Below are 27,970 nucleotides of genomic sequence, written 5' to 3'. Positions count from 1 at the left end.
CTCATGATAGCACTCAGATTTGAAATGACTAACACTGAGATGCTTGCAACTTGTTTTCAGTCCCTTCCCTGTCAAAATCTGAAGAGCATCTACCTCTATGAAAGACTCTTATCCAGACTCAACAACTCTATTTCAGAACAGTTTTTTTTAAAAGGCATGTTGGCTGTTAAAAAACAAAAAGTGAAACAAGAATTTTCCTCATATCTGTAACACAAATGCTAAAGTATTTTCTACAAAGTATTGGAAAATAGAGTAGCCAGGTGGACAAACACAACCAACCAAAATGTGGCACACGGTTTCAAAACCTCATTTCTCTTACCACTGTGCTTTTGTCATCAGTGCTTCTGTGTTCAAGCAGCACTAGAGTTGTTGCAACTTCACCCACATACAAGAGTGAAACAAAGTTCAATAGGTAAGGTTAATTATTTTACAAGCCAATCATACAGATGAAAAAAGGATACAAGCTTTCAGGCAGACAAACCCTTAAGAATCTAATGTCTGTGCTCCCCAGCCTACTCATTTACCATACAAACTTCTTACATTTACTCTAGCTAGCTAGTCCAAGAGTCAGTATTTTCAGTTGCCATCCTACTGAGTATTCAACAGGAATACAAATGCAAAGTTTTCCTCACAGCAAAAACCAAACAAACATACATGAGTATTACCTTTCTTAATGCTCCATGTTGTTTCCGGTATTTCTTATTCCAGGACACTCCTTTTTTCTCCAATAGCTTCTGGCCTAATTGATCCACAGGGATTTGTTTAGATTCTTCCTACAGAGAAATTAAAAACTAGGATACTGAAAGCCATAAAAGTCAAGGGATTAACACAAAGGTGGCAATTCTCTAGTGCCTAAATCATTCCTGATTGTTAATAAACCAATGTAGTATCCTGGTTAATAAATCAATGTAACATCTGCTTATAAGCAACTTAAGAAATACTCCAAAATTACTTTTTATTGCATGAAAGCTCACTACTGGTAATAAATCAGGTTAAGTTACAGGATTTATCTGGTTCACAAGAAGTTCAGAAGAGGTCTGTACACTGAAATCTGCCCATTCTTGCATACAGTAACCACTTTTTCTAGGTTTTCTAACATCAAAATCAAAGCAATAAACCCCTTACATACCATACCTCTGATAAAATCCCTTTCAACACAGCCAATGGATGCTCCTCTTCTTCACCATTTTCAGTATCTCTTAAAGCCTTATCTTCAATCAGCCTATCCTCTTCTTCCTGTACAAGAAATATAAGAAACTCAAATACTGTTGTTCCACACAAAACAAGTGGTTTTCAATTACAGTCTGCACTAACAATAGCATCCACAATTAAAAACAATTTCTGATAGGTTGCCTCTGCCACATGTCACAGGCTGCATATTGTCATACAGAATAACCACAATCAGGGTTTTCTAACAAAAAATGCTTTTGCATTATTTACAAATAGTCAGCCAGAGTCATCCACTAAAACAACTGTGCTAGTCTTGAGCAAAGATATTAATTCATCTGAGAAAGAAAAAGCAAGCCCACCAATGTGAGATAGTTCAGAAGATCTATCTGGACAGTGACTGCATCCTGTGGAAAACTGGCCTCCTCAGCGAGGTTAGAGACCAAATGTGTCACTAAAGTATTCCTTAGGTTTGGATGTACATTTCATCCACTAGCTCTTAATACCTTTCTGAAAACCAAGACACATCAAGCAAGGCAGAAAACCTTTTGGACTTACTTGCAATTGCCAGTTTCCTAATTCATCCACATCTCTGATATAAACATGATAGTGTCCTCCATAGCAGCCACCTTTATGTATAATAACAGAGAAGAGCTCATACATGTACTCTGAATCATCCATTTCAGTCTTTAAAAAGAAAAACAATAATAGTAACAACAATATATATCAGTAATTCTTTCACACAAGGACAGTGTCAAAGCATCAGCACAGCTTCAGATATTTCTCAGCACGCATTTCCGTGCGCACTAACAGAAAGAGCTTTCCAGCACTTGAGAACACAAGCGCAGACCGACACAAACCACAGACCAAGGCACAGGCTTATTGAGCAACCTTTGAAGCATGATTCCGAACAGTAGTGGAAATCCCAAATTTAAAATAATCAAATATTTATGCAAATAACAGAACAGCTCAACCTGTTTAAAAGGCTGATTTAAAAAACCAAGCAACACGCTGACATACATAAACCAACTAAAAAAGGCTTCCTCAGAAGCAAGCACTGAGACATTTCCAACTTGCACTGCAACATCTCAATACAAAAAAAAAAAAAAAAGAAGCCTTTTTCAATAACAGTGCCTCTGCTAAGTATTTTCTTTCTGTGTTTTAAGGATCAAACCCTGGCAGTAAGCATTAGTACAGCTCAGCTTATCATCAAGAATGAAGACAGAGTCCTAAGAAAAATTAAATACCTACAGGCAGCTAAAACGTATATAGCTACATTTATACATGGTATCACCACACAATGAATATAAAGTTCAACTTCCAGGTGACAATCTTCCTTTCAAACAAATGCCAGATTGAGTTTTAGGCCATTATAATACCCTTGCAGTAATTGTGAGGCATTTCCCACTCAGAAAGTGATCTTCTGGAAAAAACAACACAACAGGAGCCAGCAATGTGCACTCGCAGCCCAGGAAGCCACATCCTGGGCTGCATTAAAAGCAGTGTGAGCAGCAGGACAAGGGAAGTGTTTCTCCCCCTCTGTTCTGCTCGTGTGGGACCGCCACCTGGAATACTGCATCCAGTTCTGATGCCCCCAGCTTAACAAGGACATCAAACTGCTGGAGTGGGTCCAGAGGGCCACAAAGATGATCAGAGGGCTGGAGCACCTCCCCTGTGAGGACAGGTCGAGAGGGCTGGGGCTGTTCAGCCTGGAGAAAGGAAGGCACCGGGGAGACCTTACAGCAGCCTTCCAGTACCTGAAAGGGGTCTACAAGAAAGCTAGGAAGGGATTTTTACAAGGGCTTATTGTGATACAATGAGAGGGAAATGGATAGAATCTTGATGAGGACAGATTTAGACTGGATATTAGGAAGAAATTCTTTACAGTAAGGGTGGTAAGACACTGGAAAAGATTGTCCAGGAAAGTTGTGGATGCCCCCTTCCTGGAGTTGCTCAAGGCCAGGCTGGATAAGGCCTTGAGCAACCTGGTCTAGTGGAAGGCATCCCTGCCAATGCTAGGGGGCTTGGAACTAGATGATCTTTAAAAAGCCCCTTCCAATACAAACTATTCTATGAACCTGTGAATCTATGAAATTGGAATTCCAAAAATTTGGAATTAAAAATGCATAATAAAAGATGATCTGTCCATGAGAGACCAGTTCACTGCTGAGTATATGGAAACTTTGTAACAAAGTTAACAGTACAAACCTGCTCACAAAAAGGCCTCAGGTTTATCTGGATGGGGAATGTATAGCAGCTTGTTTCCTTGTATCGTTCACACTTCTCAAAGTCGAAGTTAAATCTCAGTAGAGAAATGGTGAGAAAAGGTGGTAACTTGCGTAGTTTAGCGGACTGTAAGGTGATGAAAAGAACTTGTAAGCACACAGGTATAACAGAACCCTGTTTGCACCTTGCTATGGTCAACCACTTTCCAACAAAACTAGAACCCAACTGATACGACCAGTGTCTTAATTTTAAAATGGTCTTCCCTAATTCTCAGTTTCCCTACTAACTAGACATTCTGAAAGCAATCAATGGGTTTCCCCTCTGTTAAACCCTTGAATGGTGATCATCAGTCCAATACTTCATCCTGATACAGAAAATGAATTCAAAGACCTACAATTCTCATAAAGCTCTCACTGGGCTGCCCTTCCCTGACCCTAACTGAAGGGATGGATGAGAAGACAAAGTCTTAAATTCAATTATTACACTGGGGAAGCCAGTTCCAACTGTCATAAACCAACAAACAGGGCCAAACTGTCAGCACAAGGATGTTTAGGCTGTGCTGTTACCCAGACAGTAACCGGTGTTACCAGCCATGCTGCCATTTGAGAAAGCATTCAGGGTCACATACACAACTCTTCTGGAGGGTCCCAGTGTAGACAAGTGTCAATCACGTGAAGCTTTCCCAGGGTGCCAGGGATGAAGGCAGGGAACCAGACCAAAGGACTACTCCAGTCTGGATGTCCCTAAGCTCCTGGGAAACATTCTCAAACAACAAAGCTTAATGTCACAGTTCTCTGTTGGACACCGATTACCTCCAATAACCAAGCACAGGAAAAGGGTCACTACATTTGGATTAACAAGCATTTATAAAATTAAAACCAACAAAAAAACCTCCAAAACTGAGAAACTTCACCCATAGCCAGGGGCAGATCAAAGTAGAAAATTGTTTGCTAGAAAATTGTGGTAGAGCAGCCCAACTCAGCATATAAACCCACTGGCTTCCCTCGAAAGGAAAGAAAAGAATTTGTGGGTCTATCTTGTGACCACGAGAACATGACTTTTAGGCTTCACTGTGCCTGGATTTTTATTCTCCTGCTTCCTGGTCTAGTATGCAGGAAGTAGTCGAAAAGCTCATTGAGAGAGGACATGAGGTAGGGATTCCAGAAGTAAACTGGCAGATTGATACAACACAAGCATACAGAATGAAAATACAGCCAGTGTTTTGCATGTTAGAAGAGCTGGATGGCTCCGTGCATGAATACCTTCTTACTCACTTGAAGGCTCTAGCACTACAGAAGCATACTGAAAACATCTACTAAGGTATTGATTAATCACTGCAAGAATGTCTTCAGCATCAGGGAAATGATGCAATACTTGGATCAACAGATTCCATTTCCATGTGCAGAGACACAGTTCATTACTTTGTCTTTCTCATTTGGGTTCTTCATAAGAATTTCCATGCTTTTCTCCGCTATATGGATCTATTTCTTTCCTCATGCTTCAGCTTATGTTCTAGCCTACCCTCTGAAATGCCCAAAGTGTGGAAACTACATGCCACCCCTTTCACTACTGCCTAGATTAAAGACTGCAATAATATTTAAGTGAAGGAAAGAGTCACATGAACTTTTTTTTATACATAGTTGTTGAGGCTTACAAGCAGGTCAGACTTTAGCCTCCTCTTGTTATGCATCAGGTACGGTAAAGACACAAATTCTTTTATTTCAGAGTTAGTGGTAAGAGACAGCAATGCAAACAGTTCCTAACTGTTAGTCAACAGAATGCTCAGAATCTCCAAAGCATTACCTTTGAGGCTTCAACAAGTTTATCACAGGCTCCACATCGATACAAGTTCTCATTTTCAAAGTACTCCTCTTCAACATACATGTTCCACAGGGCCTCCTCCAAGCCAGCAACACCTTTTACTGCCACCGTTAGGTCTAAGAAATCCTCCTATGCAGAAGTACAATGTATAAGTAAGATAGTAAGTGGGCTAAGCTCACAGTACATCAGAAAGATATTCATATTCCCTATGTGGTAGTTTTAGGCTATGCCTTTAAATTTTTTCGCAGATCTGGCATAGAAAAGTAGTAAAATGTAAATAAATCAATACTGGGTGTGAAAAGGAAAATAAAGATTCTAAACAATCCCATTGAAGAAATATCTACTATAAGATTGGTGGTACCAAAACAAGTCTCTCTTCTCACTTCTTCGCTCTGGAGAGATACTAACTTGCTTCTGCTTGAACTTGGCTGCATTATTTTGGTTAAGTCTAACAGCAACTTTCTCTGCTCCTTTCTCTTCTCCCTTTTGTACAGGGGGGTAGGGGAAGGCAGCAAGGGAGAAGCTAGTAGCTTCCCCTGTTCTTTGACCAGCGGGGTTCTTGTGCTATTTTTTAATTGTAAGTATCTGTAAATACTGTGTATTTTGTACATATTCATCGCATTCCATTGTAGACTGTAGTTTTGCCTGTAAATACAACTTTCATTTGCTTCCAACTGGGCTGGGCAAGTTAATGCTGGGGGGGAAATTTCAACCCACCACACCATTCAGCACAGCAGATGTCAAGCATTCATTTTGTTTTCATTGCTAATGGGGAAAAACCCTTATACATGCACAGTAGAGGAATTATTTTTAGATACAACATCAGGCTGATGTAGGTGGTTTAGAAAATGCCAGCCAAGACTTAACAACAAAGTTCTACATAATTTTCATGTGTGCAAGTCTGCAGCATCCTAACCAATATACACAGTAGATTCAACAAGGCCACCAGTAATACCTAAGAAAGATGTAATTGTTCTTAAAAAAACCCAACACAACAACAGAAACATTTGGAGTATCTTCAACAGCCTGAACAGAAACCTATGCTGGATAATCAGCTGGCTTTACCTGTCTCTCGCTGATATTCTTGCATTCTTTACAAACGATCTGGTTGACAACAATCCCATGGTACAACCGGTTAATAAGGTCATGACCGGAAGTCCCCACAAGGGAAGTTTCCAAAGCACTGAACAGGATCCGATTTAATTCCTGCACATCATGCTGCCTCATTTCCTGCATGATTAAAAAAACAACAAAAACCTTGAAGAAATGAAATAGGGACATCTGCTTCACTGATTGCTTAATAACAACATACAGTGAGTTGTCTCAATGACTACCCATATATTTACTACCTTGAGTAATCAGTTACAACCTTATTATTTTTCTTAATTTGGTTAGGCTAAATGTGAATATTGTGCTCAGTTTGGGGCCTTTCACTACAATAAAGATATTGAAGTGATGGAGCATGTCCAAAGATGGGCAGTGAAGCTGATAAAGAGGCTAGAGCATAAGCCTTATGAGGAGCAGCTGAGGGAACTGGGGGGCTGTTCAACCTGAAGAAAATGAGGCTCACAGGAGACCTTAACAACTACCTGAAAGATGGCTGTAGTGAGATGGAGGTCAGTCACTTCTCTCAAGTACAAGTGACAAGATGAGAGGAAATGACCTCAAGTTGAGGCAGAGGAGGTTTAGATTTGACACTGGGAAAAAAGTTTTCACCAGAAGGATTGTAAAGATTGGAACAGCCAGCCTGGCAAAATGGTGGGGTGGCCAGTCCTGCAGATATTTAAAGATGTGTAGATACGGTGCTGAGGGACACAGTTAGCAGTGAACTTGGCAGTGCTGGGTTAATGGTTAAACTCAATGATTCTATGCTTCTTCAAATGGCTACAAGCACATAAACTATCACCCATATAACCCACTTGTATGAGTAGATTCAGACTAAACTCTAAGGTGAATTACACAGCTCCACTTAGGTAAAAATCTAAGTATTTGAGGTCAAGAACCCTAGTTACTGTTGGAAAAACAATCCTGCAGAATACAAGGAACTGGCTACTGAAGTTGTATCTAGCAGAACAATTTTCTTCTGCTGCTTCTTGTAAACGAGATACAATTGTACACAACGATAGCTGACCCAGCTGACCCAATTCAGTGCTGTCTCCCCAGCCTAAAGAAATTATCTCCATTCAGGAAGATGTTTATCAATGATGGTGTCACTGATGATTTGTACCTCATGGCTGTTCCACCCAAAGCTCTCAGTAAGGTCTGTTGTAGATGCAGCCTGCTGGTCCAAAAGCAGAAGCTGAGCAAATAACCGTTGAAGTTGTAATGGAATTATTCGAACCTAGAAACACAAAACAAAATACATCCAACAGATCAGGAAGAGTCTTGAAACCAGTAATTTAAATAAAAAACCCAATTATTTTGTACAAAACCTATAATAAATCATCACTGTCTATGGCTTTCACAGGTTACTGGACTCACAACTAAACATCAGTCAGACTTGATTCCCAAAAATCTCCAGTGCCCCACCTTACTCAGCCAAATGAAACAAATTTTGTGATAAAGCAAAACTGTACAGATTAAAATTAAGCCATGACCACAGTTCAAAAGGACAGCTTTCTCTGATACCTTTCATAATACTAAACCCCAAGAACTCAGATATAAGACATCTTAACATACAGATTTAACACATGCTGCTCCTTGCTCAGTGAAGGGTTTGGTGATGGGATGGAAGGAGATGGGAAAGAGAAAGGTTAGCATCAACAATCTTGATCACAGGATCACATCCATGTGGATTTTGAATCTCTCCAGAGAAGGAGACTCCACAATCTCTCCGGGCAGCCTGTTCCAGTGCTTTATTAATCTCACAGTAAAGAAGCTTTTCTTCACAGATGAAATATCTTGTGTTCCAGTTTGTGCTCATGCCAATTGTGATGTTGCTGGTCTTAAGAGTCTGTCCTTATCCTCTTGACACTCATCCTTTAGATATTGATAAACACAGCTAAGATCCTGTCAATCCTCTCCAAGCTAAACAGCCCCAGGCCTCTTAGCTACCTATATTTATAGTTGACTCACAAAGAAAAATATTTTCCAAGCAGCCAGTTTTGTGACATTAGGCTGAGACCTAAATAAACTCTACAGTCAACTTCAGAAAGCAGTTTTTAAAGAAAAAGATTAAATTCCAGTCCTATAGCATCTTGTGGAGAGGTGGGCTATGAAGTCTTTAGAGACCCTCAGTGCTGTCATCCAGGCTACACACACTTGTTTGGTTTTACTTCTGGTGGCAGAAACGCGGCTTCAATTACAAAAGAGAAAACTCTAAAACTGGACTGTACAGAATTGTTCCTACAGGATCAGAACTGTTCCTGCTCCCCTTGAAGACAAAACTATCTCTGCTATCAATTTCAGCAGAAACAGGCTCAGTGTCTCTTCCTCCTGAAGCAAATGCTTATGACACTGAAAACACTGAACTGTGTGAAAAATCAAGAATCAGCCAAACTGTCTTTCAGTATCAAGAATTAGGCTTCCTTCATATCAAGAGTTAGGCTTCCATTCATTCTCATAGGAAGTTTCACGCAAATTGCAACAATTTTCTTCTGAAATGACATTCATCAGTGACTAACAAGAAAACACTGAATACCTTTGTGTCAGGTTTATTGCTATCACCCAGAGTCCCAAGTTCTTCGGGTCCTAGAGAGAACAGTGCCTCTGTAATTATGAAGAAAAATGCCTATTTAGAAACCAGACAATATCTCCTCTTAAAATGCACAAAAAAAACCCTTTAAACTGTCAAGCATAACAATGAGATTCTTTCTGACACAATAAGACATTAAATAATATTCCTGAACATCATTCAGATGGGCCTACAGGAAAGATGGGCCAGGATCTGCATCAATAGGACAAGGGATAATGGTTTCGAAAGCAGAGGGAAGATTTAGATTAGATGTTAGGAGGAAATGCTTTACTTTGAGGGTGGTGAGGCACAGGAACAGGTTGCCCAGAGAGGTTGTAGATGCCTCCATCCTGAAAACATTGAAGGCCAGGTTGGATAAGGATCTGAGCAACCTGCTCTAGTAGAAGGTGTCCCTGCCCATGGCAGGTGGGCTGAAACTAGATGACCTTTAAGGTCCCTTTCAACCCAAACCAGTCTATGATACTTTGAGTCACCCCTGCAGTAAGTCCAAACTATAACAATAAAGCAGAAGTAAACCTGAAGGTGTTCAGATGGCAAAGTTTCTGGGGCTTTTGTTTGTTTGGGTTTTATGCAGGAATTGTAGTGGCTGCATGCAAAATAAAACCAACAAAAAAACAAAAACAAACCCAACCAACCAAAAACAACACAACAAAACAAAGACCCTACAACATTTCATAGACAGCAATAACCTCTTCATTACACACACTGTGCCCACCCGTAAGAGAAGGTTTACATTTATAAAACCTACATTGTATGCAGAAAGCGATGACACCGGTTTTACAGATCAGTAGCTTTTGAGTGTTCTGTAATAACTGACATGAAGTGAACTGAAGTAAATTGTCCCTGAAAATAATGTTTGTTGTGTTTCTTTAATAAATAAGCAGAAATGCAAGTCACCATAAAATAAAAATTCCAACATTAAGAAGATTTCGAACACATTACCTCTAAATTCCGGCGTGAAAAGCAGAGTCTGCAGAAGGGAATTGAGGTAGCAGGTCCCACCCTGATTTTTGATACCACTTAGGTTGGTGAAATCCCTGGGAGCTGGAGGCTCGGAATCTCTGGGCTTTGATTTCTTCCCTTTTCCACAACGATCGTTTGAAATAAATGAAAAATCCTCCTCAAACAAGTCCCCAAACATTGTGAAGGCAAAACAGTCCTGAGAAACAAACAAACAAAAAAGTAATCTATTTATTGCAAAAAAATACAACTGACTACACTCACCTCTAATTCTCCAAGACAAACCTTTTTGCCTTGATTAAAGAAGTTAACATTTTTTTCCTCTTATTATGATCATTCTAAAAATGAACATCACTGCATAAAAAAGTGTGTACTTAGGTGAAAAACAAAGAGTGAATTTAAAGGATTTAGCACAGGTACGAATAGACTTCTAGCTAGAATCAAATACATTACATTTCAATTCTGCAGCAGTGAAAACTTGCAGAGCGAAATAAATAGGTCCTTCTAAACATCCAAAGTTAACTAGTGCTCAAGTTGCCCACTCTGCTGCAGGAAGGATATGTGAGGCCCCCCATACTCAACACAATCTCAACACAAGCACTGCCTCTCAACAAATCCACATGCACACACAAACTGTCTCCAGGGTTGGCGAGTTTGGATGGGAAGAGTGCAATAAACAGTCAAAAATACAGTGATATTTTATGAAAATATTATCTTTGCTTCCAGATGTTTAAGTAAAATTTAACAGCAAATAATTCTTCTTGTGGAAATTTTTTCCAGTCATTTTTCAAAGCCTTGTAACCTTTTACCAGATACCAGGACTCCCAAAGTAAGCTCCTTTTTGTGTTGTCACCCCATTATTTCACTTGGTATGCTGCAGCAGGGAGTAATGAAGGAGTTACAGCAAAGCACTGAATAACTGTTCCCATATTTACCTTCATTATGTGTGCAAGTTTACAGATCTTTATTATATTCCACTCAGGATTATCTTCCAGACAAAAACTTCCACTAAGACATTCATGTCTACAACTGAATTTGTCCCCCATCCCTATTCTTATCTACCTCCTCTAAACCCCTTAAACCTCTCCTTTACTTGTTCTTGAGCTTAGAGGACCATGTCTGCCAACAAAGTTTAAGATGTGTACAAACCACAGGCTTCCATAGCTGTAGAAGTGCTCTGTGTAATGGTGCTCTGGACTGATCTGGTTTTGTACATCCGCTGAGCACTAAACTACATTTATTATTATCCCAAGATCTCACTCCTGTATGTTCACTTCAAACCTCACCAATATATAAGCCCTTTACAAATATACATGTAAAGATATACAGACACACTGCACAGCTGTGATCAGCTCTGTCCATTTCATTCAGCTGTCTATTAGCATAAAGACTTCAAAGCTTCACTGATGGCACCTGTCTTCACTGCAATTTATCAGTCAATTTCACAAGGAAAAAAAAAAATCCATCATCTCAGCATTCACTGTTTATTTCTGAGAATTTATGACATGCTAAACATAGGCCCTAGCAAAAATACAAAGAAACTCCTTCTCACTTCCCTTCTGTGACAGCTGATTTTCACTTTCCTACCTTTCAGCTAATTATTTAATCAAGCAATAACTTTCTTCTCCTGTGTCAGCTTCATTAAAGAGCTTTCAGTGGTAAATCTTGATAAGTGTGTAAATCTTGATAAATGTCTTTTCAAAAGCTGAATGCAGGTGATAGCTCCCCAGTCAACCTACTGGCAGCTCATCAGGCAACTCCTAAAACTATTTTTATAAAATAGCATTACACTTAGTCCATTTTAGTACTTCCCATAGTAGAACAGTTTTAAAGCAAGAGGCTGTGTTCAGAGCAGCTGACTATGAAGCAGCAGGGCAGTGTTTACTCTGCTTGTTCTGTAGTACTACTTCAGCACTTCATACCTGTTATATACTCCACAAAAAAAAATAACATGGCTGGAGATACTTTTTAATGAATACAGACAGGAAAAAAAAAATAATTTGAGCTCTTTGCATTAAGTTTTCCTCCTCTGAATGCAGCACCTATCCTGACTACCTAAAAAAGAAGCCTGCAAAGGTCCCATGTCCCAAGATGTAATTGCTAGGTTTACTGTTCTTTCCAAACTGTCTCACAGCTTTCATCCATTTTTTCCAGTTAAGCCTGCTGCACTTCAGCATTTAACCAAAGATGACAACCCTTCCCATTTTCATCACTGAATGCACAACAGCTTACTCCTAGTAGGTTTGTTCACCACAGAAAGGTGCATGTGCATATGCATCAAAAGCAGCAGGTCAAGGAAAGTGATTCTTCCACTCTACTCTGGTGAGACTCCACCTGTGGTGCTCTGTAAAGCTTAAACATCATCAGCACAGGATAGACACAGACCTGCTGGAGTGGATCCAGAGAAGCTCACAAAAATAATTAGAGGGCTGGGAGAGTTGTGGTTGATCAGCCTGAAAAGCAGGAGGCACCAGGGAGACCTTACTGTAACCTTTCAGTGCATAAAGAGGGTCTAGTCTTTTTAATGGGTCCTGTTGCAACAAGGAGCAATGGTTTTAAACTAAGAAGGGCACTTTAGACTAGGTAGAAGTGATTTTTTAAAGTGAGGATGGTAGAACACTGGCACAGGTTACTCAGAGAGGTGGTAGAAGCCACCTTCAAAGTCAGCAACCTGACCTAGTTGAAGATGTCCCTGTTCACTGCAGGGGGGCTGACTAAATCGCTTTTAAAAGTCCTTTTCAATCCAAATCATTCTATGATATCTAGAAGACAGCAATTATCTTACTGACCGTCTGCTGTACCCACCCACCACTACAGAGAAGTACTTCATCAGGAAAATGCCAAATTGTCCCACATTCCTCATTTGACTCTCAGAGCACTGCTGTTAGCAGCTTCTTTCATTTAAAAATCATACAGAAATATAGATTCACTATTGGACTTGATGATCTTAAAGGTCTTTCACGGCCTAAACTATTCTGCGATTCTGCCAAATCTCTGTATGATGACTCTGGTCCAATTCCCCCACAAAGGCAAACCAACTTAGAATTAAGGCCTTGCTCCATAAGCGCTGGAATCACTCTTCATGGAAGATCCCCAAACGCCTCTAAGCTCATATTCCGATGGGAACCTTCCACACTGTAACTCGAGTCAGGTACCTCTCATCCTAACACAGTGAACCCCCAGGCTGTACCTACACCCTCCCCACAGCAGTACCATCACAGCCTAGCCTTCCCTTCCTCAGGCTGAACTCACCCGGCTCCTCCTGCCTCTCTCCACCAACCATATGCTCCAGCCCCGGAGTCCCCACGGAGCTGGGCCCAGCCTTCTGACGCGGCCTCAGCGGTACAGAAGAAAGGAAGAGGACCGGTACCCTGGACCTGCCGCTACCAGCTGGGGGGCTGGCAAGGAACGGCCTCTCGCCGCTGCCTACCTCGGAGTTACCGCACAGAGCCCGAACCTGTAGCCGAGCCTGCGCCTACCGCCACGGCCCCGCGGCCGCCGCCATCTTTGTTGTGGCGCCTCGCAAAGCACTCTGGGACCTTAAGGCCGCAGCGGCTCCAGCACTTCACGCACCTGACCGAATCCCGGAGAGAAAACAGCAGCCGAAACACCTCTGGTAAGGGGCCGGAAGGAACCGCCGGAGCCGATGCGAACTGAAGACGGGCCAACAACGCGACGCCTGGGCGGGCGGCCGCGCACAACCTGCTGGGAATCGTAGTGAGGCCTGGTGGGGAGCCGCAAGGCCTTCTGGGTGCTGTAGTTTCCTGGTGGCCGCCGCACAGGGCGGGAGTGAACGAGCGTTGCCCTGGAGACCGCGCGTTGCCTCTCCGGCCCTGGAGGAGGGCAGGCCTGCCTCTCTAGAGCCTTATTATCTCAGTGAACCGTTTGAGTAAATGCCTAGGTTATAGTGACACGCTAAGGGTAGGATCAAATATACTGCATTGTGCTTCTAAGGAGGACCAGAGATCAGGGGCTTTATGGAGTGAAGCTAATTACTTTGTATAAACATTGCACGCTAGGCTAGGAACTATAACCTGGAAGAGGAGTTCAAAAGATTGATGATGCCTGGCTTGTGTGGGAAATTCTTACCAAAGTGAAACAAAAGGCTCTAAGAAGACACTAAGGGCATCACAACTTTATCAGCAAACTATGGAAATGCAAAACTGTTGGAACTTATGCACCTAGTGAGTGGACTTTAACATATCATCATGATACTAAAACACACAACCCCTTCAGCTGGGAATCCCCTTACCTACGAAACAAACTCTCTCAGATCACACACCATTTTGTTGACGGTATTGCTTTAATTGACGAAAATATAGCATTAACTTCAGAAAGTGCCATCACTTAGAACAGACAGGTGAAAAGTAAAATTGCTGAAGAGAATTAGTTCTTTTTTTAAAATCTCAAACCAGGACATGCCACCAGGGACAAGCCCTGCTGAAGCCTTCTGAAAATCATAGCAGGGAATGAAGCTCAGTGTACCACCCTTGTAGAGCATCTGCACCAACAAAAAGGCTTCACCAAAGCTGGGATGGTTTTCCTCCTGCCCTGGCCACCCCAGGACTCTCCCTGAGGTCATGTGAACCCATTAGCTGCTGGCAAGTGCTGACAGTGTCAGGACTGCAAGTACATATAAACCAAATCAGAGAAACAGATAGCTACTTCATGCAGCCACTAACCTAGAATGACCCAGCTGGCACCTCACTTCCTACCAAAATTGAGTCCACTGTGATCACACACATGCTACCAGTGATCACAGTTCAGGGTTCCTACTGCCTTGTGCAGGTGACCATGTGTGAGAGGTAAACAAATCTTACCCCACACTCCCTTGAACCCGGTGAAGTTTTAACTCATCAGGAAACCCTGGCCAGATAACCAAGCACAGTAAGAGAGTTGCTGGCAAACTTTCCAACAGCCCCTCAGAGATAATGATTAACTTCACCCATTCTGGGTTTTGCCTGAGGGCCATCTCAAAGGCTGTGAAGCAACTATTCTCAATAAAGAACCAGGTCTGAAGCTTCACTGATCTATGCCTCAACTGCCAAGTCAGCATCTCTCTGTCTTGGTGTCACTGCAACTGTGGAGACTTGCACTAGGTCAGAAGAGTTGGTTCATCAGCCCTTGCCCCTTATTCTGAGGCTCTCTTGTGCATCCAGTCCTGGTCTCAAAGAAATTGTCCTAGCATGAATGTCACCAAGCACAATTGTTGAGGCTGTGTCCATACATTACTGTGGTGCTGGAGCTGCTCACACCAGACCTGCTTTCCTTGATTGCTACCAAGGCATAAGACAGGACACATCAAAGATCAAGAGAGAAATCCTAAGACATCTGACTAGCATGTTGAGGAGCTACTTTTCTCCTGAAAACAAGGCTCTCCAACGACTCAGCAGAGTAAAGGGTCACTACATTTGGTTTTGCAAGTAATGAGAAAAAAACCCCAACAGACTACCTACCACACAGAGCAGTGAATCATTAACTAGAATATTCTGACACAGCAGCACAACTCAACATATAAATGGAGCAAATTCCTTCAAAAGCTACAGCCTGAAGGAGCAATATCTTGCACATTTTATACTCTGGTCACAGGAAGATGACTTTGAGGCTTTACTGTGCCTGCATTTTTATCCTTCTCCTTCCTGGCCTCTCAGATGGAGGGAAACTCCTGGTGGTGCCCATGGTAGGAAGCCACTGGCTTAGCATGCAGAAAGTGGTTGAAAAGCTGTCTGAGAGAGGACATGAGGTGGTGGTGCTTATGCCAGAAGTGAGCTGGCATATGAAAACGACCCAGGCTTACACTGTGAAAACATACCCAGTGTCTCAGACACTAGAAGAACTGGACCATTGCTTTCGTGAGTACCTTGCCACTAACCTGGAGGGCCTGCCTTTCCCAATGAATGTTCTAGCAATATACAACACCTCAGAGCATGCTTTCCGTATGTTTTTTGCTCAGTGCAGGGAGCTCTTCAGCAGCAAGGAGACTCTGCAGTACTTGAATCAAAGCAGCTTTGATGCTGTCCTAACAGATCCCATCTTAATGTGCGGCGCAACCCTTGCTAATTATCTTTCTCTTCCATATGTGTTCTTCATGAGAGGATTTCCTTGCAGCTTACACTATGAAGCTCCACAGTGCCCAAGCCCTCTGTCCTACATCCCAAGGCTGTTTTCCTTCAACTCAGACCACATGACATTTTTACAGAGAGTTGAAAATGCACTGATTGCCCTTCTGGAACTTGTGTACTGCAACTATTACTATGAAGATGCACTAAAGCTTTCCTCAGAAGTTCTTCAGAGAGATGTATCCTTGTTGGATCTCCTGAACTCAGCTTCCATTTGGCTTCTGAGATTCGACTTCGTGTTTGAGTATGTGAGGCCAGTGATGCCCAATATGGTGTTTGTTGGAGGTATAAACTGTGTCCAGAAGAAACCACTGCCTAAGGTAAGTTATTTTCCCTGAAAATAATTTTTATCTACTGTTTTAATGAAATAGCTGCTTAACACTGTTGTGTTATGTGTAAGATCCCGAGGCCTGCCTGTCTCAGAGTGCAGAGCAGGGTTTTCGGAACAGTGACCAAAGATGAAGGCTCCTTCTTTGAGTCCTGCAGATGCTGTGTTGGCCTCCCTTCCCTTCACTTAGCATGAAGCCATCATGTAGTTGAAGGTTTTTTGTCTAGTACCATAGGGAGAAAATCCAGTCAGGATTGTTCTTCCCATCAGATTCAGGGTTGCATGGTGCATCCTGGGAGTGGGGAGTTTTCAGCTGCCTGAGTGCCATCCTTTAGGCAGTGGTAGCACTGCATTACTGCTCTAAATCAAGAGCCTGGACTTCATCTTCACTGATCAACCTCAACTGCCAAGTCAGCCTCTTCCAGCCTCACTCACAGCTGGCAAGTGCTGACAGTGTTGCAATTACAAATACAAATAAACCAAATCAGAGTAAAAAGCAGTTGTTCACAGGCAGCTTCTTCATGCTGCCACTAGCCTGGAACAACCCAGCTACCAGGGTTCCTATTGCCTCATGCAGGAAACCCTTGCCAGATAACCAAGCACTGTAAGAGATACTGATTAACTTCACCCATCCTGGGCTTTGCCCTAGGGCCATCTGCTACTCCAAATAAAGAACCTGGTCTTAAGCTTTACTGATCTCTGCCTCAGCTGCCAAGTCAGCATCTCTCTGTCTTGGTGTTCCTGTAACTGTGCCCTTGCCCCTTATCTTGAGGCTCTCCTTTTTGCATCTTGTCCTGTCCTCAGAGAAATTGTCCTGTCCTCAGAGAAATTGTCCTAACATGATTGTTTCCAACCACATTTCATGAGGCTGTTTCCATTTGTCACTGTGGTACTGGAGCTGCTCACACTAGACCTACCTTTCTTGGTCCTGACCAAGGCTTAAGATCAAGATCAAGGAGAAGTCCTAAGAAACCTGACTAGCATGTTGAGGAGCTACTTCTCTCCTGACCACAAAGGTCACCAACGACTCAGCACAGGAAAGGGTTACTGCATTTGTTTTTGCAGGTAATGAGAAAAAACAAGAGACAGCAGCAGTGAATCGTTAACTAGCATATTCTGACACAGCAGCACAGCTCAACAGATAAACAGACCAAGTTCCTTCAAAAACAACATCAGGCTACAGCCTGAAGGAGCAAGCTCTTCCACAATCTGTACTCTGGCCACACAAACATGACTTTGAGATTATTATATTTAAAAATATAAAACACAGGCACTACAAAAATTAGGAAATGTTCTGACTACCAGTGACAGTATTCCACACAACCTTAAAAGTCACCTGTCTTTCTCTTAGGATACAGTTTGTGATCAGAGGAGGACTTCTGGGGAATGTGATGTTTCTAGGCTGTCTTGGGCATGGTGATCATGAAATGATAGAGATTTTATTCCTTGGAGCAGTAAAGAGGGATGGTGGTAGAACCTTAGATTAATAGAATCTTAGTTGAGTTGCTTCAGCTGGAAAAGGCCTCTAAAAAGCATTGAGTCCAACAGTCAACCTAACAGCACCATGGCCAGCAAACCATGTGTCAAAGTAGCATGTCTGCACAATTTTTACCACCTCCAGAGATGGTGACTCCACAAACTCTCTGGGCAGCTTAAGAAATGCTTCTACAAATATATTAACAATATAATCATAGAATCATAGAATCAATAAGGTTGGAAAAGACCTCAAAGATCATCAAGTCCAACCTGTCACCTAAGACCTCATGACTACTAGGAGGACCTCATGAGGACTAAGGAGGATCTCCATCTTTATTCGATACAGGGGGAAACAAAACAACCAAGGATGAGAAAAAGCTGAGGTACTTAATGCCTTCTTTGCCTGGGTCTTTAGTAGTAGAACTAGGTACTGAGGAAGGAGGCAGAAGCACTCATCAAGCCATTTTCCATCATTTATCAGCAGTTCTGGCTAACTGGGAAAGTCCCAGTTTATGGAGATTAGCAAATGTGACACCCTTCTAGAAGAAGGGCTGGAAGGAGGAACCAGAGAACAGCAGACCTGTCAGTCTGACCTCAGTGCTAGGGAAGGTTATGGAGCAGATCATTGAGTTGCACTGGAAGAGGAAATAGAGATGAGCCACTGCAGTAACTGAAGAACAAGAGCTCCCTCTTTCAAACAAGTAGGTGTTCCCAGCTGCCTTCCTAATGCTGCCACCTCACCTCACCTCACTTCACTTCCTTCCAGTGTCGATTCGCACTGTGGTCTACTGTGATCACAGAGGTTGCGGCAGCAGGGCTACAGGGAGCGGTTCTGCTGACACAACATACCTCCTATCCACTGCATTTGTCCACTACAGCCCCTCTCCCTTGGGGCTGTCCATTCCTACTCTGCCATCCCTACCCTGCCATCCCTCAGCTATGCAGTTTTTTATGAAAGTACAGGGTTCCTACTGCTTTGCATATGTGTCCACATGTGAGAGTTAAACAAGCCTTATCTTACACTCATTTGAACCTAGCAAAGTTTTAGCTCATTAAGAAACAATTGCAGATAACCAAGCCAACTGAGGGAGGTGCTGGCAAACTCTCCAACATTCAGAGGCACCTCAAAGGTACTGATTAACTTCACCTGTCCTGAGCTTTGCTTTGCACCCACTCCCTTCATGAGAAGTGTGCTGCAAAGCTTGGATAGCAAATTTGTCCTGCTGCTGAAGGAGTGGAGGACATGTGTAATAAAATATTCTAGTTATGAATGAATGGCAGAGATATTAATACAATTTTTTTATAATCTATTTATGTACAAACTATGCCACAATTAATTTACAGTCGATATTTACAGTTGGAAGAATTACCTCTACAAAGTGTATATGTATGGACACTTTGAACAGTTCAGATGGATAAGATAATTTAGCAATTTCGACACAAAACTTAATTTGGAAAGAGGGGTGGGGGAAGAGGGTGGAGTGTGACAGTGACTGGTGAGCCCACAAAACAGAGCGGTCTGGCACAAACCTTAACAGAGATTTGATGAGGAAATATTCGGTTTACTCTTGAACTAAGTATTTTTGGGCAATCTTTCCTTGATACTGCATTTCTAGTCCAGAACTTGTGGCAAGGATGTGTCGTAATAAGGATATTGAAAATGGCGCTGTGCCGCGTGGTGGCTGCTTCTCCCAGACTAAAAGGTCCTGCTGCCTTCCAGCAAACTTTCAGAGGCCTTTGCAGCTCAGTCTGTGGGGCGCGTTGAAGTGAGAAGGGCTTCCCACTGGCAGGGGATGGAGGGACGACGAGGACAAGCGGGGGGAGTGGGAAGCCTCATTGACAAGGTTTGCAGGGCACGGCAAAGCGGCTTCTCTCCGAGGGGGGGACACGTGGACGGGACTCCCTCTGCGTCTCACGGGGGTGCGGCTGGGAGGCTGCTGGTCCGGAGGAAGAGATGTCTCCATTCGGGGGCTGTAGCACTCCGAGATGGGTGGTGCACACGGCCTACCCCTGTTCTCTCACTTGGCGACGGGTCAGGCAACGGCTGGCTCCATCCACAGGACACGGGGTATGGTACGTGGGGCTGGCACAAAGCGCGACATCACCTGTACCCCGGCAATGGTTATGCACCAGGCAAGCGGTGTTGGTCCGTAGCAAAGCACTTGGGAACGGTGGTTGGAGTCCTGGGCAAAGCAGACACTTTGCCAACGCAGCGTATGAGGCGAGCACGGGCACTTGTTTACCAAAACGACTCCTATTTAACATTTGCCACAATGAATACCGGTCCAGTGAGCATCCTTTGTACGCTGAATAATTAACCAGTGATGTGGTGTTTTGCCAAATATAGTGTAGGCATACGCCATGAACAAGGCAAGCACGAGTAAATCATGGGAACTTTATCACAGAGGTGGAAAACATGCACAGGCAGGTTGTTTACCTGCACTGAGTGGCACCATGTCCCTTTGCCAATTTGGTGCCAAAATCCAACTCTCCCCACCCGCCGACCCCAGCAGCACCCCTACCCCTCCCCCAGCTTCAGAAGGGAGGGGAAGAGGGAGGAGGGGGATTGAGCTACACATATAGGAACACGTCCTGGCAATATCTGGGACAATTCTGGACATAAGCATCATTCACCACAGCAGGATAATTTTTCCTCTCGGCTCTCTGCTTACCTGTCTGCAGCAAATGGCGAGAGAGCAGGAGAGGTGGGGTGACAGTGGAGAGGATGATTCATTTGCCCTTACCTTATTTCAAGGTTCTCCTGTTAAGTTGCCTATCCTGTCTTAAAAGAACCTGTCCTACCATAAAGACATTTGTCCATGTGTCCAACTATAAAGACATTTGTTGAGGCTGTTTTCATTTGTCACTGTCATACTGAAACTGCTCACACCAGACCTGCCTTCCTTGGTCCTGACCAAGGCATAAGACAGGGCACATGAAAGATCAAGAGAGAAGTCCAAAGAAATCTGACTAGTATGTTGAGGTGCTACTTCTCTCCCAAACACAAGGAACTCCAATGACTTGGAAAAGGGTCACTGCATCTGGTTTACAAGTAATGAGAAAAAAAATAACCAGGCCAGCTATAACATGAAAGAGTAATAATTAACTAGGAGATTATGACAAAGCAGCACAACTCAACATATTAAAGGACTGAGTTACCTCAAAAGCAACATCAAGCTACAGTCTGAAGGAGCAACTTCTTCCACAATCTGTACTCCAGCCACAGGAAGATGACTTTGAGCCTTTGCTGTGCCTGCATTTTTATCTTACTCCTTCCTGTCCTCTCAGATGGAGGGAAACTCCTGGTTCTGCTAGGTTGTGCTAGGAAGCCACTGGCTTAGCATGCAGAAAGTGGTTGAAAAGCTGTCTGAGAGAGGACACGAGGTGGTGGTGCTCATGCCACAATTTAGCTGGCAAATGAAAATGACCCCGGCTTACACTGTGAAAACACACCCAATGTCTCAGACAATAGAAGAACGGGATGATAGCATTAGTGAGTATGCTGCCACTCACCTGAAGGGCCTGCCTTTCTCAATGGACATTCTACCAATGATCAACAGCTCACACCATATTTTCTTTACATTCTTTGCTTACTGCAGGGACCTTTTCAGCAGCATGGAGACTATGTCAGTCCAGGGATGCCCAGTATGGTCTTCATTAGAGGTATAGACTGTGTTCAGAAGAAAGCAGTGTATAAGATATGTTCTCTTCCATCCACAGAAGACTTACAGCTATGCATTGTGATTATGGCCTTTTAGTGCCAATAACACTCGTAAAAACCTACAGCAGTATTTTGAACAATGAGACAGTCCTTATTGTCTGTCTAAAAATTACCCAGTTCAGATCTGACCTCAGCTGACTGTGTACTAACCTAAGAAGGTCATCCTTTCTTTGTTTGTCTGTTCTCTGTTAGGCTCCAATTTCTGTTTCCTGAATCAGTTCCTCTGCCAGGAAGCATGGCCTTCAGGGGACAGTTGTGCACCTGCATGAGGGGATACAAAGTCACAGGTTCCACTATCAAGTTCCTAGCTAATTTAGCCAAGAGAGAAACTCTCTTCTCATCAAAGTTCAGCTGCTGTTCTTCTCTACCTCAGATTTGGGGTTGCACTGTGCATCCTGGTAGTGGAGATCTATCCATAAGACATGCAGGTCTGAGTGCTTCCAGGAGGTGAGAATTTAACATCAACCTTCTGCATGCTGCTTAGGTGTTCTCAATTAGGAGAAGGAATGGTGTTGCAATTTCCATTCGTTCTGCTGGGTGCATCTTCAAGGTTGCCTTTGAAAGCAAAACCTTGCTTCTTTTCTCACTGAGTATATTCACTAACTGGTATTAAGCACAGTTAGGACAACAGTACATCTCTGGTGTTAGCTGAGGAAAGATGGAATGTGCTTACAAATCATCAAAAAGCACAAAGAGGGATATATTTCTCCAAGAAAAGTCTGCTCCCCTTCCTTATTATATACGCAATGGTAATATGAAAAGTAACCACAAATGTATTGGGAAGTTAAATACTTAGTATTTTAGTTTAAATATTACATGGGCCTTCATAGAAAGGACTGTGTTGGGTGACTCCAGAGCAGAACTCTTTGGTTTACTGCCACTACAGTGGTGTTTCCATGGTTTTACCAACCAGCAGGGATATTTCTTCTCCTGACACCGTCTTTATGCTTTGCTGAAGGTGGAAAGATCCTGGTAGTACCTCAGGGTGGAAGTCACTTGCTCAGCATGTGCCTTGTAGGGGGGAAACTCTGACATGGAAGAGCCCTCAGAGAAGCTGGCACTGCTTCTCCACCCACACATCATGGTCCAGTTCCCTTTCTCAGCATCATGTGGCCCCACTAGATGCCTGTGTTTGCATCAGCATTGGGACTGGAAACAGACATGAGCCAGGGCAGTAACTAGAGAACAGCTCCCTCTTTGAAATGAGCAAATATTCCCAGCTGCCTTCTTAATGCTTACCTCAATTTCTTCCAGCACTGAATCCACACTTATCACACACATTGTGGCAGCAGGGCCTCTGGTAGCATCCCAGAGCTATGCAGCTTCTTACCCAAGTTCAGAGTTCCTAATGCTTTCCACAGGCGACCATATGTGCAAGGTAAATAAGACTTATCTTGCACTCCCCTGAACCCAGCAAAATTTAACCCATCTAGACATTACTGCCAGACAACCAAAACAACTGACTTTCCTGACTTTGCTGGCAAAGTCTCCACCACTCAGAAGTGCCTCAAAGGTACTGATTAACTTCATCTGTCCTGGGCTTGCCTTTTCACCCACTCCCCTCATGGGGGATTGGATGGTCAATTTGTCCTGCTGTAGAAGGAGACAAGAACAGGACATGTGTCAGTCAGCTATCTGCTTAGTACTCTGCAAGAAATATCATGTGTGGAGCCATTGCAAAATATAGAAGTTAACCTCTTTAGTGAGAGAAAAGTGTTTGCTAAAGCATCGTTCTCTAGTTCATTTTATATAAACTTGGAAAAAATATGGTTTAGTTCTTATTCTTTATTTGGCCACTTCATGCATCTTGGAATGCTATTACAGATTCTGAGAGCATTTTTTCACTTTTACTTCACACCTTCTCCCCTTACTCTGAAGATCTTTTGTTTTCTGAAAAGTTATCAAGTGCCTGAAAGACTATTGCATTTTGGCACTTGCCTGGGAGTTTCCCTAAACAAGGAATAGTTTAAGAATTTGGTGAGCTGGGGAAAGAACCCAGCAAAGAATGCACAATTCATTCCACCACCTGGGGGACCAAGGCTGCCCAGCTGCAAGTGTCCTGTGTTTCATTGTTTTTCCATGTCACGGTGCTGTTTGGGCATCAAATTGCTTTGGCAATGATAAGGTCAAAAGAATTGCTGTGAAGGTGATGGCTCTTGGAAACTGAGGATACTGCTACAGCTGCTTGTGAGCTAAGGCCACTCCCTCACCTGGGCTCACACATGTGTCTCTACTGAACAGTCCAAGCTGTGTAAGCAGTAGAAGTCTTTAAAACACGTTTAGAACATCTTCTGTCTGCCCTCTAATTCATGTATAGGCAAGTGCAGAGGAGTTTTCAATTGCCTGAGGGCCATTCTGTGTGACAGCACTGTATTACTGCTCTAAATCAAGAGCCTGGACTTCAGCTTCACTGATCTATGCCTTAACTGCCAAGCTAGCTTCTCCCAGAGACTTTACTGGGTATCATTGTAAATCGGGGGGATCCTGCTATCTCAGAAGTGTTGGTCCATTCTCCCTTTCCCCTTATCCTGAAGTTCTCCTGTTGTGTTTCCTATCCTGTCTTCAAAGAAATTAACCTAACATTCTGGTCTTCAACCATAAAGACATTTCTTGAGACTGTTTTCATTTGTCACTGTCTACTGAAACTGCTCACAACAGACCTGCCTGACTAAGGCATAAGACAGGGCACATGAAAGATCAAGAGAGAAACCCTAAGACATCTGACTAGCATGTTGAGGAACTACCTCTCTCCCAAACACAAGGGTCTGCAATGACTCAGCACAGGAAAGGGTCACTGCATTTGGTTTTGCAGGTAAGGAGGGGGAAAAAAAACCCCAACATAATACCACCTACAACACAGAGCAGTGAATGATTAACTTGGAGATTATGACAAACCAGCACAACTCAACATAAATTGGTTAAGTTCCTTCAAAAGCAGCATCAAGCTACAGCCTGAAGGAACAAGCTCTGCTCTCTGACTCCACAGTCTGTACGCCAGGCACAGGAGGATGACTTTGAGGCTTTGCTGTGCCTGCATTTTTCTCCTCCTCCTTCCTGGCCTCTCAGATGGAGGGAAACTCCTGGTGGTGCCTACGCTAGGAAGCCACTGGCTTAGCATGCAGAAAGTGGTTGAAAAGCTCGCCGAGAGAGGACATGAGGTGGTGGTGCTTATTCCAGAAGTAAGCTGGCACATGAAAGTGACCCAGGCTTACACTGTGAAAACATACCCAGCAACTCTGAAACAAGAAGAACTGGAAGATAACTTTAGTGAGTATGTTGCCACTCACCTGAAGGATCTGTCTTTCCCAATGAATGCTCTAGCGATATACAAAAAGTCTGTGCATGTTTTCAAGATGTTCTTTACTCAGTGCAGGGACCTCTTCAACAGCAAGGAGACCCTGCAGTACTTGAACCAAAGCAGCTTTGATGCTGTTCTAACAGATCCCATCTTAATGTGTGGAGCAACAGTTGCTAAGTATCTTTCTCTTCCATCTGTGTTCTTCATGAGAGGATTTCCCTGCAGCTTACACTATGAAGCACCACAGTGCCCAAACCCTCTCTCCTACATCCCAAGGCTATTTTCCTTCAACTCAGACCACATGACGTTTTTACAGAGAGTTGAAAATGCACTGATTGCCCTCATGGAACTTGTGTACTGTAATGGTTTATATAATGACATAGTACAGCTTTCCTCAGAAGTTCTTCAGAGAGATGTATCTGTGTTGGACCTCATAAACTCTGCTTCCATTTGGCTTCTGAGATTTGACTTTGTGTTTGAGTATGTGAGGCCAGTGATGCCCAATATGGTGTTTGTTGGAGGTATAAACTGTGTTCAGCAGAAACCACTGTCTAAGGTAAGTTATTTTCCATCCAAATAATACCTTTAGCTATGAGTTGTTATTATGGCCTTTTTTGTGCTATTCAATTCTTTATTTCTGGCAGTGATTGGGTAAAACCAGGCTTCAGCAATTCTTTTCCACAAGCTGAAATCAAATTACCTTAATGGAGGCAGATGCCTCAGAATTCACGAGGCTTTCACAACAAAGCCAACAAAAAATTGACTTTCTCTACCAGCTGCAAATCACTGCTCTTAGTGATTTGTATTCATCAGTCAGAGGGAGCTGTTTATTTCATTTTCATGGAGTCTGACCTTTTAGGCATCTAGATTTCTTTTACCTGAGGAAAACCCTTGAAGATTATTCTCTAAGAGTCACTTGTTTTTCTTTTTCGCAAAGTCTGTTCTTTGGCTTTGGTTGTGTCTTCCTGATTTATGGTTTCCAACCTAACTGTCCAGCCTCATCTTCTAATGACTCCAGAAGTATTTGAAGGCTGGCATGGTAAGTTGTCCCTTATTAGGAAGACATGGCAAATGAACTTTAGCCAATGAAATTTAGCCAAAGTTAATGCAAAGTTGCTCTTTTGGGGGTGCAGCTCATAAGCACATAGTTCCTAGAAACTGGTCAAAGCAGAGTTCAGAAATGGAAGCTATAGCAACCTTTCAAATTTGCTCTTGTTGTTGTTTCACTGAAAATACACACTACTTAAACATCTGGTTACCTTGAAACATGACATTAAAACCAGATTTGAGGAGGTAGTTACTGAAGTAAAGGAGCAATGTGACTCTCTTCATGAACCACACATTAGTAATTTTGTCCATGCATTCCCATTCAAGGTGCTGATGAACTCAGTGGCAGTTCAGAGCAGCCTGATGCCACTTCAGCATCTGTTTGTTATGCTTTTGCAGAGGATGCTGAGCGCCTTAAAGCTGAGGAAAATTAATCTGCACTCTTGGGTCACCCACGCTTCAGCCTTGTTTAACATGAAATGTTTGTCCTTCAGTATCCTTAAGTGAGGAAGCCTTTGCTCCAGGCTGGCACACAGTTCTTGCTATTTATGACCTCTGATCAAACTACCCTGGGGCTCTAATCTGTACACACAACAGGAGTTGCTAAAGAGCACCAGACCCTACTCACCTGATCAATGAACCAGTCTTTATTGTCTGACTAATAATTAACCCAGTTCAGATCTGAACTCAGCTGACTCTGTACTAACCTAAGAAGTTCATTCTTTCTTTGTTTGTCTGTTCTCTGTTATGCTCCAATTTCTATTTTCTGAATCAGTTCCTCTGCCAGGAAGCATGGCCTTAAGGGGACAGTTGTGCCCCTGCATGAGGGGATTCAAAGTCACAGGTTCCACTATCAAGCTCCTAGCTAATTTAATCACGGAATCACAGAATCACCAAGGTTGGAAAAGACCTCAAGGATCATCAAGTCCAACCTGTTACCCAAGGCCTCATGACTACTGAACCATGGCACCAAGTGCCACATCCAATCCCCTCTTGAATACCTCCAGGGATGGTGACCCCACCACCTCCCTGGGCAGCCCATTCCAACAGCTAACAACTCTCTCTGTGAAGAACTTTCTCCTCAATGTTAGCCATTGATATGGGCTGCCCAGGGAGGTGGTGGAGTCACCGTCCCTGGAGGGGTTCAAGAGGGGATTAGACGTGGCACTTGGTGCCATGGTTCAGTAGTCATGAGGCCTTGGGTAACAGGTTGGACTTGATGATCCTTGAGGTCTTTTCCAACCTTGGTGATTCTTGCTCTTGCTCTCTCAACATCTCTCTCAGAACTTTCTCCTCAGCTTGAGCCTAAACTTCCCCTGGCACAGTTTGAGACTGTGTCCTCTTGTTCTGGTCCTGGTTGCATGGAAGAAGAGACCAACCCACTCCTGGCTACAACCACTCTTCAGATAGTTGTAGACAGCAATAAGGTCTCCCCTGAGCCAAGAGAGAAACTCTCTTCTCATCAAAGTTCAGCTGCTGTTCTTCTCTACCTCAGATTTGGGGTTGCATTGTGCATCCTGGTAGTGGAGATCTATCCATAAGACATGCAGGTCTGAGTGCTTCCAGGAGGTGAGAATTTAACATCAACCTTCTGCATGCTGCTTAGGTGTTCTCAATTAGGAGAAGGAATGGTGTTGCAATTTCCATTCATTCTGCTGGGTGCATCTTCAAGGTTGCCTTTGAAAGCAAAACCTTGCTGTTTTTCTCACTGAGTACTTCTTCACTCAATGGTATTAAGCACAGTTAGGACAAGAGTACATCTCTGGTGTTAGTTGAGGAAAGATGGAATGTGCTGGCAAAGTTCCAAGCTTATAAATCATCAAAATCACAAAGAGGGACATCCTTCTCATCCAGTCATGTTAAGGGTACTGCACTGTTTGGATGTTGAATTATTCTTGCTGTGGAAGGAGGAGGGCAGGATGTGTGTCAGTCAGATCTCTGTGTAGTCTTCTGAGGAAACAGCAGGTGCGAAACCATTGCAAAACAGCTGTTTAGTGGGAGAAAAGTGTTTGCTGAAGCATCATTCTCTAGTTCATGTTATATAAACTTGAAAATAATATGGTTTAGTTCTTACTCCTCATTGAGCCATTACATGCATCTTGGAATGCTATTA

The 27,970-nt window shown here is 43.0% G+C and overlaps 3 protein-coding genes across 3 annotated transcripts in view; 2 read left to right on the top strand and 1 right to left on the bottom strand.

Moving 5' to 3' along the window:
• The window catches only part of USP40 (ubiquitin specific peptidase 40), a 35,362-nt gene extending 21,861 nt beyond the window's left edge, over nucleotides 1–13,501 (bottom strand). Inside the window, exons 1-10 of the mRNA XM_054172171.1 lie at nucleotides 13,442–13,501; nucleotides 9,851–10,067; nucleotides 8,855–8,922; nucleotides 7,442–7,555; nucleotides 6,280–6,444; nucleotides 5,197–5,343; nucleotides 3,376–3,519; nucleotides 1,726–1,854; nucleotides 1,135–1,236; nucleotides 666–773 (exon numbers count right to left, since the gene is read on the bottom strand). Coding sequence (XP_054028146.1) covers nucleotides 666–773; nucleotides 1,135–1,236; nucleotides 1,726–1,854; nucleotides 3,376–3,519; nucleotides 5,197–5,343; nucleotides 6,280–6,444; nucleotides 7,442–7,555; nucleotides 8,855–8,922; nucleotides 9,851–10,049 — 1,176 coding nt within the window. The 5' untranslated portion in view covers nucleotides 10,050–10,067; nucleotides 13,442–13,501. The remainder of the gene's footprint in view (nucleotides 1–665; nucleotides 774–1,134; nucleotides 1,237–1,725; nucleotides 1,855–3,375; nucleotides 3,520–5,196; nucleotides 5,344–6,279; nucleotides 6,445–7,441; nucleotides 7,556–8,854; nucleotides 8,923–9,850; nucleotides 10,068–13,441) is intronic.
• Nucleotides 13,502–15,441: 1,940 nt separating this feature from the next.
• The window catches only part of LOC104308871 (UDP-glucuronosyltransferase 1A1), an 84,049-nt gene continuing 71,520 nt past the window's right edge, over nucleotides 15,442–27,970 (top strand). The window contains exon 1 of the mRNA XM_054172138.1: nucleotides 15,442–16,307. Coding sequence (XP_054028113.1) covers nucleotides 15,462–16,307 — 846 coding nt within the window. The 5' untranslated portion in view covers nucleotides 15,442–15,461. The remainder of the gene's footprint in view (nucleotides 16,308–27,970) is intronic.
• Nucleotides 24,520–26,291, top strand: LOC128897925 (UDP-glucuronosyltransferase 1A1-like). The gene is made up of 3 exons (XM_054168420.1): nucleotides 24,520–25,366; nucleotides 25,807–25,849; nucleotides 26,185–26,291. Exons 1-3 carry the CDS (start codon nucleotides 24,521–24,523, stop codon nucleotides 26,289–26,291), a joined length of 996 nt encoding a protein of 331 aa, XP_054024395.1. The 5' UTR covers nucleotide 24,520.

Source organism: Dryobates pubescens, chromosome 2 (genome assembly GCF_014839835.1).
Source record: "Dryobates pubescens isolate bDryPub1 chromosome 2, bDryPub1.pri, whole genome shotgun sequence".
NCBI lineage: Eukaryota > Metazoa > Chordata > Aves > Piciformes > Picidae > Dryobates > Dryobates pubescens.
This window is presented reverse-complemented; position numbering and strand designations above follow the sequence as displayed.